Below are 12,509 nucleotides of genomic sequence, written 5' to 3'. Positions count from 1 at the left end.
TGGACACTTTGAAAGCACCACGAATGATGACATCATAGTGTGGGGATTTCTGACTTGAATGGGACAATTAGCAAGGCTTCCCACATGCTGGGAATTAATTGGCCACTTGAGGGAAAATTGCGTGGAGCTGGCTGACACTTTTTTATGTGTGTCAGAAACCCCACATTCGGGGAAATCCGACCATTCCCCACACAAGCTGAAAATCGGGGCCAAAGTCTCCCATTATTACAACTATAGTTCATGCATGTCTCAGTAATTTCCTTGCAAATCTGCTCCTCCCATTATGACAAGTGTATTCCAAAGCACATTGCAATCCCAAAGTTCCTGGGTTAAACTCTAAATGACCTTTCAGCCGACATTTATTTAATAACAATTAGATTTTGTGGTCTCAAAGAGACACAGATCCACGTTAGCAGAGTAATACATTCTCAATGACATGGTATTACAATCCTATCCTTTAAAGCAGCAATGATCCACGAGCAACATCACAGGAGATCCGCAGGGCCATCAATGTATCCAAGAATCTCCTGTGGCGTTGTTCATGGATGATATGCATGCGGACATCACACTTCACAGAGCTTGTTACAGACGTAAAACAATCTACAACTATAGTGTGCTTCTGAGCTGGAATCTAAATCTGACAAACATAATTTGCAAGTTTCATGATCAAATAACAATTAAACTCTGAATAATTGAGGGTCTATTGACTTAACAATTAGACTTTGTGGCTTTAAAGTGACACGGCTTCACATTACAAGCAGAATAATACATCATGTATCAAATGGTAGAACACTGCTTTCCTGACCAATTGGTGTAACACCGGACTTACTGTGAACAATGGAAGGCCTGCACTTGTGTATAATTTTAAAATATTGTATGACAAAGCAAGCTTCTTTGCATAATTTGTTGAAGATGGTCATAGTGCAATTATTTAGAACAGAAAATGCTGATACTCAAACTGTTCATTGCGAGGAAAAAAACACAGCAAATTGCTGCTCAGCATTTCAACTAACACATCAAGTGTTGTTTTCTTTTAAAGAACAGTTTGTAGTTCCCCCTGCCCAATGTACCATTCCCTAACAATGCAGGCAACCAGGAAATGTGCACTCAAAGTGGTCACTTGGAGGCACACACCTCGACTTACCCTTCAATGTTTTCCCTTTTAAGGAAACCTCCCCTAGAAAACCCAGCTGGCGTCAGGAACCAGCTAAACAGGGAATTCATAACATGTTACTCAATAATTACAAAAATGGACATAAAAGCTAATCTCAAAATAGATCTGAATCAGATAGAGCTTTTATCAATTTTCATTTTTATTCACAAATACGCATAGATGGTTGAGAAGAGAGCTACAATTATTTTTCTAGAGATCAATTGTGGTAATAGTTCATCTGGTTTACACCTGAATTATTCACCCAAATACTCCGTTTTCAAACGGTACTCCACAGTTCAATTCAGATTTTCTTTGAGAGATGACTGTTTTTCATCTTTAACAAAGCTAAAAGTAATTGGCAGGGAAGATGCATCAATCCTTATATAACTAAAAATGAACATAACCTACTTACCCTATAACAAGGAAACCTTGGTACAGCGGAATGGAAGCAAAATAAAATACTGAAGAAAAAACAGCCTGTGGAAAGATACAGAGTGAGTTAACAAACGGAACCATTTTAACTGGCATCTAATTTGGACATATTTGTATCAACATTTGAAACAGACTATTACAGAAAATATTAGTGGGCCCGTGGTGTAAGTGTGATCTTCCACATCGCTACTAGCCAAATGTTGTGTTGTGCCTGGCCCCAAGGATGGCAGGAATGCAGTGTATCAATGCATCAGCTCAGTACCTCCCAGCAGCTGGATTCAGACTGGTAGTGGGAGATACTGGAAATCTCCCTGCCCTTCTCACCAGGTGAGGGCAAGGAAGAGAAGGTCACTGCTGCCAATATTTAAAAGGCCACTCTAACCTTGTTTCATCAACTGCCAATGTCCATAATTCCATTAGCCATTTATTGTTTTAAAGTATGTTATTCACGTAGATGAAGGAAAACAAATATTTCTCTCTTTCCCTTCTAGCCCCCTGAATTGTGCACTTTTAAAAATAAATGTGCAAAAACAAATAAATCATGAATTAAAATGGGCTTGTCAGCAACACTGTTGTATTTAAAAAATCCTTACTGACAAGCATAAGCCTGCTTACTGAGACCATTAAAAGCTACAAACTGAGATACAGTGTGGCAATTGGACTGAAGTGATACCAGTTGAGTACCAGTAACCAAGGTGGGGGGGGGGGGGGGTGGTGACAATCCAAGTCTATCACCAATCTGTATAATGGCGTACAAAATAAATTAATTGCCTTTTATCCTTCAAAATTCAGAACTGTTTTTCTACCTACATACAATGCCATGAAGCTATCTTGTACAAGGCTCAATACATAACGAGCCCCTGTGTAATGTAATGACTTTCCCAGGCTAGGCTAGCACTGCATGGCAGAGGTTGGGAAAAAAGTAATAACAATAATTTTTAGAAGCACACTTTGATGGAATTCCTGCATTCTGGCAGACAGCAGAAGGCTTTGCTCACCTATTATAACACAGCACAAATCTTTGCCAGATCTCCGCTAGTCTATCTGATACTTATAAAGGACTCCAATACCACTGTTGTAGCTGCAATAAACTCTTAACAACAGATTTAAATTCCACTTACATGAAAACCTGATAGGTGCTATTTCTGTACCAGAAGCAGAAACTCAGAACAATACCTTTTATAGTCACATGCTCTTAACCAAACTATAAAACTGATATGCAAATATTCAATTCCCATTACACATCTAATCATGTAATCAGCCAAATCAAGTAATGTTTCACATCAGTGACTGTTGTTACGGCAATTTCATGTGAATCCAACAGTTGGCACAAGAAAATAAATCTGTTGTAATTGAAAGCAAATCAAAAATTTAGTTACAGGACACGCAAAGATTCGACTTGCTCGCAACATTCTACTCCCCATAGAATAATTCCCCTTTTAATCTCTCCCCACCCACACCCCTGCAGCCTCCACTCCAAATACAATTGGATGGGAACTGCCCCAATTTACAAGTCTGTCTAACATGTAAACTTTCTCTCCAGGAATTGGAGAAATGTCCAAAAAAAAGTGTGTGATCAGGATACTGGTCAGGTGCAGCAACCCTGGTTGATTTCTCCCCTCCCGAATTCAGAACAACAACTTGTATTTATATAGTGCCTTTAACGTAGTCCCAAGACGCTGCACAGGAGTGTTATAAGACAAAAAAATTGACACTGAAGCCTACTGTAACATGACAACTGCTATACTCACTCAATCAACTAAGTCAGCACAAACAGAGAATTGAACCTGGTACCTTCTGGACTGTAGAGTTTTGTACTCCACCAGGCACTGCCTTTACTCATAAACCCACCAGGGAGCCACTTCTGGGATTGGGATTATTATTGTCCTCTCACAACAAAGATAAAAGTAACTGCTGCACACAGATTAAAGCCCTCCCCCACCCCCACCCCAAAATTGGTTGAGGAAAACTTGCCCCTTCTCTATGCCCTCCCACTCTGGCCGACTTTCTCCTAAGGTATCCCATGGAGGATAGATGGAAGGGGGTTGGTGGGGGAAATGGAAAATATATATATATATATATAAAATTGGTTTTATAAAATTGGACTCGGATTTTCAACCTTCATTTTAAAGTCACACATGCTGTCCTTATTTTGAAGTAATGTTTGATTTGAAATCATTTTCTATAATATAATAAATGTAATGAAGAGTACATACACAAAAAGTCATGATCTTTCCTTTCTTATTTGACCTGCTATGTATTTCCAGCATCATTTTGCTACCTGTGCAATCCTATCTTTTTAGTTATGTTAAATCAAACATCTGTTTTTAAGAACATGGAGGTTTGGTTACCTGCATTGTACTGATACACAGGCTCCTGTGGATCACAAACTGGCTGAGAGCAGCTGATCGCTTGTAGCTGTTGCGCCCATGAACCATCAGCAATCTACCAAGGTGTTTGAACTGAGTTATAGAGAAATCCGATGCCAAAGACGCCTGCTTTCCTTCCTAAAGAAGTTAAAAAGAATATTTGACTTTGTTTAGCAGTGTGGGTTTATCTTAAAATGTAAACGTAAGAAAAACATAGTTTCTGACAAACTTCTTGGGACACAAAGAGAAAACTAACACATTTTCAGGTGATCAAGGCAATGAAAGAAGCCAATCTCACTCTACCAGTGTGCACTAGATTCAAACCCAGGTGGCAGAGATGAAAGGACCGTGCTCTAAGCCACTAAACCACCTCATTCCGTGACTTAAATCCAAGTCAAAGCACATTCATGCTTGTGCCATTAGAATTAAGGGGCCATTTATTCCATTCTACTTTATATCACACCAGATAAAACAATTAAATGAATGCAAATGTAAATCTACTCCAGTTAGTATTATTTCTAAAAGCATTGGCCTACACGGGGCCAAGGTGTCAATCAGTGTGACACACCTAAACAATTATATTCATTAAACAGTGCTCAAAGTAAGCCAGTGTAAGCCACTATCTTAAGATCTAGCTTGTAAAGTTGCTAAGGAAAACAAAGATTTTGTAAAGATCTTTTGATCTGAGCAGTTTTATTTGAAACCTATTCTTTTGTTCATTTCCACAGAGCCTTGACACTCTCAGAATAAATATGCACTGAACTGGTTTCCAAACGGTATTTCTTTGAGTTTTCTTCGGATTTCCGAAGGAAGATGCTTTTGCTTACATGCATCTGCCAGTTGAAAATTACACATCTCCTTTTCTCCTTGAAAGTGGTCTCTAGTGATCACTCCTTGTCACTTAGTTCCTGTTTCTTGTGACCTCTCAGTCTCTCTGGACTGTGACCTTTTGCTTTGAAAATACTTCGCTCTTCTGGTTGGCTTCTCCCTCAGAAACCTGATTTTTTTTTAAACTATAAAATATAAGCACTAGAGTTCATCCACTGAAACCTTGAAAAAATATATATATATTTTTTTTTAAATCGCACTAGGTTTGGTTTTACAAAGCTGACACTCATGGGTATGCTGTTCCGCACCAGCCCCCAGCTCTCTCATACAGATCCTGAAGACCCTGATTCAGTTCACCAAAGCGTACGAGAGCATGGGCCTTATACTAAACATCCGTAAGACAAAGGTCCTCTACCAACCCGCCCCCGCCACACAGTACTGCCCCGATTATCAAATTCCACGACAAGGCCTTGGACAACGTGGACCACTTTCCATACCTCGGGAGCCTACTGTCAACAAGGGCAGACGTCAATGACGAAGTGAAACACCGCTTTCAGTGTGCCAGTGCAGTCCTCGGTTGCCTGAGGAAGAGAGTGTTTGAAGACCAGGACCTCAAACCCGGCACTAAGCTCATGGTCTACAGAGCAGCAGTGATACCCGCCCTGCTGTATGCCTCAGAGACATGGACCATATACAGCAGGCACCTCAAAGCACTGGAGAGGTACCACCAACGCTGCCTCCACAAGATCCTGCAAATCCATTGGCAGGATAGGCGCACCGACGTCAGTTTTCTCGCTCAGGCCAACATCGCCAGCATCGAAGCTTTGACCACGCTCGATCAGCTCCGATGGACGGGTCACATCGCCCGCATGCCCGATACGAAACTCCCAAAACAAGCACTCTACTGGGAGCTCCAGCACGGCAAGAGAGCCCCAGGTGGGCAGAAGAAATGCTTCAAGGACACCCTCAAAGCCTCCTTGAAAAAGTGCAACATCCCCACTGACACCTGGGAATCCCTGGCCCAAGACCGCACAAAGTGGAGGAGAAGCATCCGGGAAGGCGCTGAACACCTCGAGTCTCTTCGCCGGGAGCAAGCGGAAGCCAATCGCAAGCAGCGCACGTCAACCCAAGCACCCAACCTGTAACATTTGCATATTGAATTATCATTGGCCCGCAGGCATCTGTAAGGAATATACCTATTATATTCACATGTGATCACATGCTGAGTTGTCATTGGCCTGCAGGCATCTGTAAGGACTACTATTGTTTAGAAGACCCAGGCTAGGGGTCCTAACACCATCTTTTTCCCCACTGTGCTGTTATTGAGTAAGATCAGACCTAATGCTTTCTCCGGGTGCTCCGGTTTCCTCCCACAGTCCAAAGATGTGCGGGTTAGGTTGATTGGCTATGATAAATTGACCCTTAGTGTTAGGGGGATTAAATACGTGGGGTTACGGGGATAGGGTGGGATGTGTGTCGGTGTAGGGGTTACGGGGATCGGGTGGGATATGTGTCGGTGCAGGCTCGATGGGCTGAAATGGCCTCTATCTGCACTGTGGGGTTTCTGTGATTCTGTGAAAAGAGTTAAACTATAATACTCTGTTGTCCTGCAATTTATTATTTTTGTACAAAGTGTGCAAAACAAGACATGGTGTCAGAACAGGGATTTGAAATGGACAGCATTGGAGCTCCCTTGCCTCGAATTAATTGGGAATCTTTGAATTTATTTGGAGAATGGCGCAAGTTCAAGCAACATGTGGAGTTGATGCTCTCGGGTCCGTTGAAAAGCAAAGGAGAGGAAGAACGATGCAGCTACCTACTCCTGTGGATCGGAGAAAAAGGGAGAGACATTTTTAACACATGGTCCCTCACCGCGGATGAAGCAAAGTTACTGAAAAGTTATTTTGACCGTTTTGAATCATATGTGATGCCCAAGACAAATACGATATTCGCTAGGTACAAGTTTCAGGAGAAAGTACAAGGAGCTAGTGAGTCGTTTGAACAGTTCGTGACTGAGTTAAAACTGCTGGTAAAAGACTGTGAATATGCAGAAGATAAAGATGAGATGGTCAGAGACCGCATCGTGTTTGGAAAACATTCAGCTAAAGTGAGAGAGAAACTTTTGAATGTTGGGTCCGGTTTAACGCTGGACAAAGCTATGGACATAGCTAGATCGCATGAGATAGCCCAAGCACAGTTGAAAACCATAACCGGCGCCACGAGCAGCTCGTGTGAACAGACAGTGCACGCAGTTAATAGACACACACCAAAGAACACCGCCCAGAGAGCGTGTTTCAGAGTTCTAAAAATGAGCGACACAGACATAAAACGCTTCAAAAACTGTGGATATTGTGGAAACAAGATGCATGGAGAAAAGGAGCATTGCCCTGTCCAAAGGAAGGCAATGTGCTAAATGGAACCACTTTGCTAAAGTTTGCAGGACTGTTTTTGGAAAGCAGTACACACAGCGAGTGACAGCCAAATGCCAGATAGAGGGTCAAATGCAGAGGAACTGTTTATTGATTCTGTGTCACAGAAAAAACAGATTTCAGAGACTGAGCAAGCCTTTGCCGATATTGAGATAGGAAAACAGGGCACAGAGCTTAGGTTTAAACTAGACACTGGAGCTCAGGTTAATGTAATTCCTCTGAGTATCACAGCTTGAAGGATGAGTGTGAGCTACAGCCCACCTCACGCAGACTGACCAGCTATGGGGGTGAGCAGCTCATTGTAAAAGGCACATGCATGATGAAATGTAAGTACAAAGAAAGCGACATGATGTTGGACTTTTACATTGTTGACACTCGAGCACCTCCAGTGCTAGGTCTAAAGGCATGTTTAGACATGGACCTCGTCAAGCTAGTGCTATCATTGACAGCACCAGTTGAGAAGCAGACAGTCATGGAGGAGTTTGCTGATGTTTTCAAAGGAATCGGACTATTCCCAGGTGAATGCACTATTCACCTTGACCCAGCAGCAACCCCTGTGGTTTGCCCACCGAGAAGGATACCCCTTGCTCTATGTAGTCGCCTGAAGGAGGAGCTGCAGAGCATGGAGAATACAGAAATCATCGTCCAGGAAACAGAACCGACAGAGTGGGTCAACGCGCTAGACGTGGTTGAGAAACCACGTACAGGCAAGCTCAGAGTCTGTCTCGACCCCAGAGATTTGAACAAGGCTATCAAACGCCCTCACTACCCTCTACCAACGCTAGATGACATCACACCCAAGCTAGTGGGAGCACGTTACTTCAGTGTAATGGACGCACGATCAGGATACCGGACTATCAAGCTCACGGAAGAGTCATCTAAGCTAACAATGTTCAACACACCATTTGGATGCTACCGATTTCTGCGTTTACCATTTGGTCTTATCTCAGCTCAGGATGAATTCCAGTGGAAGATCGACGAAACCTATGAAGGCCTCGATGGAGTAGTCGCAATCGTAGACGACATCCTCATCTATGGCAGGAATAGAGAGGAACATGACAGGAACCTCCGTGCGATGCTACAAAGATCACGGGAGAAAGGTATCCGGCTCAACCCCGAGAAAAGCATAATCGGATCCACCGAGATCAGTTATTTCAGGCATCGCCTCTCAACTGATGGCATTAAGCCGGATCCAGAGAAAATCTCCGCCATCAAGAAGATGGAGCCCCCGAAGAACCGCGCAGAACTAGGCATAGTTAACTACTTAGCTAAGTTTGCCCCGAGCCTCTCCAAAATCAACGCACCCATGCGTCAGTTGCTCAAACAATCCAATGAGTTCCTGTGGGACAAACAACATGACACAGCATTTCAGAAAATGAAAGACCTAATCACCAGAGAACCAGGACCAGTTCTTGCCTACTTCGACCCCAACAAAGAGCTCAGACTACAAGTGGACATGTCAAAGTACGGTCTAGGCGCAGTATTACTGCAAGAAGGAAAGCCCATCGGCTACGCTTCCAGATCTCTCACAGACAGTGAAATCAACTATGCTCAAATCGAGAAAGAGCTATATGCAATTCTGTTTGGATGTAAGCATTTCCACCAGTACGTCTATGGCCGACAAGTCATTGTGGAATTCGACCACAAGCCCCTCGAGTCAATCATGAGGAAACCACTAGCCACAGCCCCACCAAGGCTACAGAGAATGATCCTTCAGCTACAGAAGTACGACTTCACAATCATTCACCGTCCAGGCAAAGACATTCCTGTCGCAGACACGCTATCCAGAAAGTCTCTTAGCTACCAGGACAGCAGCCTCAGTGAAGGCATGGATGTGCAGGTGCACATGGTGTACAACAGCTTACCTGTGAGTGACTCGAAACTGAAGGAGATCCGAGCAGCAACAGAGAAAGATGCACAACTCACACTGTTGAGCAAAGTCATATATGAAGGATGGCCTGAGGAAAGGAGGAAATGCCCTCAGAGCATATCTGAATTCTGGAACCACAGAGACGAACTGTCACAAATCAACAGAATCGTCTTCAAAGGGGAGAAAATCATCATTCCTACCAGTCTCAGAGAAGAGATGTTGACAAAAATTCATGCTGGATATATGGGCATGGAAAAATGCAAACAAAGAGCACGTGACATTATGTTTTGGCCCGGAATGTGCAAACACATTGAGGACATTGTCGGAAAATGTTCCATTTGTCTAGAACGCCGCCCATCAAATGTCAAAGAGCCCATGATACCTCACCGTATCCCAGACAGGCCCTGGCAGGTCGCGGCAACGGATCTGTTCACTTGGAACAACAAGGACTACATAGTGACTGTTGATTACTACAGCAGATTTTTTGAACTGGACAAGCTTCACAGCACCACATCTGCAGCTGTGATCCACAAGCTAAAGGCAGCCTTTGCCAGGCATGGCATGGTAGAGACTTTAGTCTCAGACAATGGCCCCCAATACAAATCAAAAGAGTTCGAGTCGTTTGCCAAGGCATGGGATTTCACACATGTCACATCAAGCCCACATTACCCTCAAAGTAATGGCGTTGCTGAAAAAACTGTCCAGATTGCAAAAACACTCATGGACAAAGCCAAAGCGGACAAAAGAGACCCCTACATCAGTCTCCTTGAGTACCGCAACACTCCGGTTGACAACTTCAAGTCACCAGCACAGCTGTTGATGAGCCGCAGACTTCGCTCAATCCTTCCAAGCACCAACCAGCAACTGCAGCCAGAGGTTGTCAGCTACAAGCAAGTGCATGCAAAACGTGTACAGAGACAGCAACACCAAAAGAGATACTATGACAGGTCAGCTAGACTACTACCGCCGCTGCACAATGGAGAATCCGTCAGAATCCAGGAGCATGACTACTGGAAGCCAGCAGTCGTCATCCAACCAGCTGACACTGAGCGATCGTATCACGTTCGCACCCCAGAAGGACAGGTGTACCGCCGCAATCGCAGGCACCTCCTGAACACCAAGGAACAACACCGTCATTCCGACGAGAGGATCAGTTCAACAGAGTATGATGAACAGAGCAATACACAAAACACATCATACTTACCTGAACCTAAACCTGAACCGGAATTGTTGACCCGATTCAGGAGCATGCTCAGTTCCATACCACACAAGATCGGGACGAGAGGTCAAGCCTAGAGTTATCCTTGACTTGTGAACTGTCAAAGGGTGTAGGCGGATCGCTGCCCTAAAAAAAAACCTGTACATCGTTATTGAAACGTTGTGATGTTTTCAGTGCTAGTTAAATGCTGAGTTTACTTATATGTTTATGCTACTGAGAACATTGTGTCGAAGAAAGGTTTAAAAGTAATGCATAACATTTTACTTTTAAAAGGGGATGTAACATTTGCATATTGAATTATCATTGGCCCGCAGGCATCTGTAAGGAATACCTATTATATTCACATGTGATCACATGCTGAGTTGTCATTGACCTGCAGGCATCTGTAAGGACTACTATTGTTTAGAAGACCCAGGCTAGGGGTCCTAACGCCATCTTTTTCCCCACTGTGCTGTTATTGAGTAAGATCAGACCTAATGCTTATTAAAAGAGTTAAACTGTAATACTCCGTTGTCCTGCAATTTATTATTTTTGTACAAAGTGTGCAAAACAAGACACCACCCACCCGCCCCTTCAACCACCGTCTGCCCCACCTGTGACAGAGACTGTAGGTCCGGCATTGGATTCATCAGTCACCTGAGAACTAATTTTTAATGTGGAAGCGAGTCATCCTCGATTCCGAGGTACTGCCTAAGAGAGACACATCTCCTTTTCTCCTTGAAAGTGGTCTCTAGTGATCACTCCTTGTCACTTAGTTCCTGTTTCTTGTGACCTCTCAGTCTTTCTGGACTGTGACCTTTTGCTTTGAAAATACTTCGCTCTTCTGGTTGGCTTCTCCCTCAGAAACCTGATTGTTTTTTTAAACTATAAAATATAAGCACTAGAGTTCATCCACTGGAACATTGAAAAATGATTTTTTTTTAAATAAATCGTACTAGGTTTGGTTTTACAAAGCTGACACTCGTGGGTATGCTGTTCCGCACCAGCCCTCTAGTTCTCTCATACAGATCCTGAAGACCCTGATTCAGTTTAAGTTAGTGGCGTTGCCTCATTTACAATGGGTACGTACTCTCAGGCTGCTTATAAGATTGCGCTCAGTCCTGCAATAGTGATGCTGGCTCCTGGCACAAACAGCTGCAACCTAAAAGTAAACTTGCTGGGACTCACTAAAACTGAGCATCAGCCAGCTACACGAGACCAGTGCTTCGGGAGTGGACGCCACCAGCGCAGGTCGCGGCACAATATAAAAGCAGTTTTAGCGGAGCAACTCCACAATGAACCTATTGAACCTTTGTCTATAGGCTTACCTAAAATCACTTGCATTTCTTATAGTACCGTAGCAAATCTAAACTTCTCAAAGAACTTTACACAATAAGTTACTTTATGAAGTGTGCTGTGTACACAAAATAAGTCATAATTTAATATAAAAGGCTGCGGAAACACATCGGTTCACGATCAGGAAACATGCAGCGTGGACCTTGGCCCAATCCAGGAATGTAGCGGATACAGTGAGACGAGTCCATGTCAGGTATGTAAACAACCCTATACGTCTGAATAAGTGTTGGTGTGAACCCAGCCCACGAGTTAGGTCTCATTCACATCCGCTCATTGCAATTCGGATTGTAAATCATTATTTGGCGTTAATTTGACCTGGATTAACCTGTATAACCAGGGCAAACCATTAACAGAGCAGCTCCGAATGTGTGAAAAGCTAAACACATCGATGGGTTTCTGAATCCCAATATCCTTACCTTGCCTTCAATCCCCACTCCACAGTCAGCAGCCTGAATCATACTGACATCATTTCCTCCATCACCTGCAATGAAACATGCGTATCTTAGATCCAAAGTTTTAAATTAAACACAGTTTCCCACATTATGCACAACCTACTTCTCAGTCTCTAGTGGTATAGTCTGATTACTGAGTAGGGCAGTTCATGTTATTCCTATTTAATATCAGGACTGGCTGGAGGACATGCAAGAGGATTATAGATACTAGATTACTTACACTATTGCAATCATCCTCAGGTACAAAATAAGTTTTTTTTTTAAACAGGCATAAAACAGTCTGCCTGATAGCTCAGTGAGTAAATACAGCACCCAGTGTGGTAGTACAACCACAAACAACTCAATGAAATCTCTGGAGCTTAAAGTGAATGAAAAATTTGCAGCATACTTTGTTTTAATTTACTTTGATAATGAAGTAAAAT

The 12,509-nt window shown here is 43.2% G+C and overlaps 1 protein-coding gene across 2 annotated transcripts in view; it reads right to left on the bottom strand.

Annotated features, from left to right (window-relative positions):
• Positions 1–12,509, bottom strand: part of atp9a (ATPase phospholipid transporting 9A) — a 244,853-nt gene that overhangs the window by 26,477 nt on the left and 205,867 nt on the right. For both annotated transcript variants that reach the window (XM_086005302.1, XM_086005301.1), the window contains 3 exons: positions 12,052–12,116; positions 3,937–4,092; positions 1,566–1,630 (listed from right to left, as the gene is read on the bottom strand). In XM_086005302.1, coding sequence (XP_085861428.1) covers positions 1,566–1,630; positions 3,937–4,092; positions 12,052–12,116 — 286 coding nt within the window. The remainder of the gene's footprint in view (positions 1–1,565; positions 1,631–3,936; positions 4,093–12,051; positions 12,117–12,509) is intronic.

This window comes from Somniosus microcephalus, chromosome 13, assembly GCF_052327205.1.
Source record: "Somniosus microcephalus isolate GS21.2 chromosome 13, FLI_Smic_1.0, whole genome shotgun sequence".
NCBI lineage: Eukaryota > Metazoa > Chordata > Chondrichthyes > Squaliformes > Somniosidae > Somniosus > Somniosus microcephalus.
The sequence above is the reverse complement of the archived record's forward strand: the minus strand, read 5'-3'. Positions and strand labels throughout refer to the sequence as shown.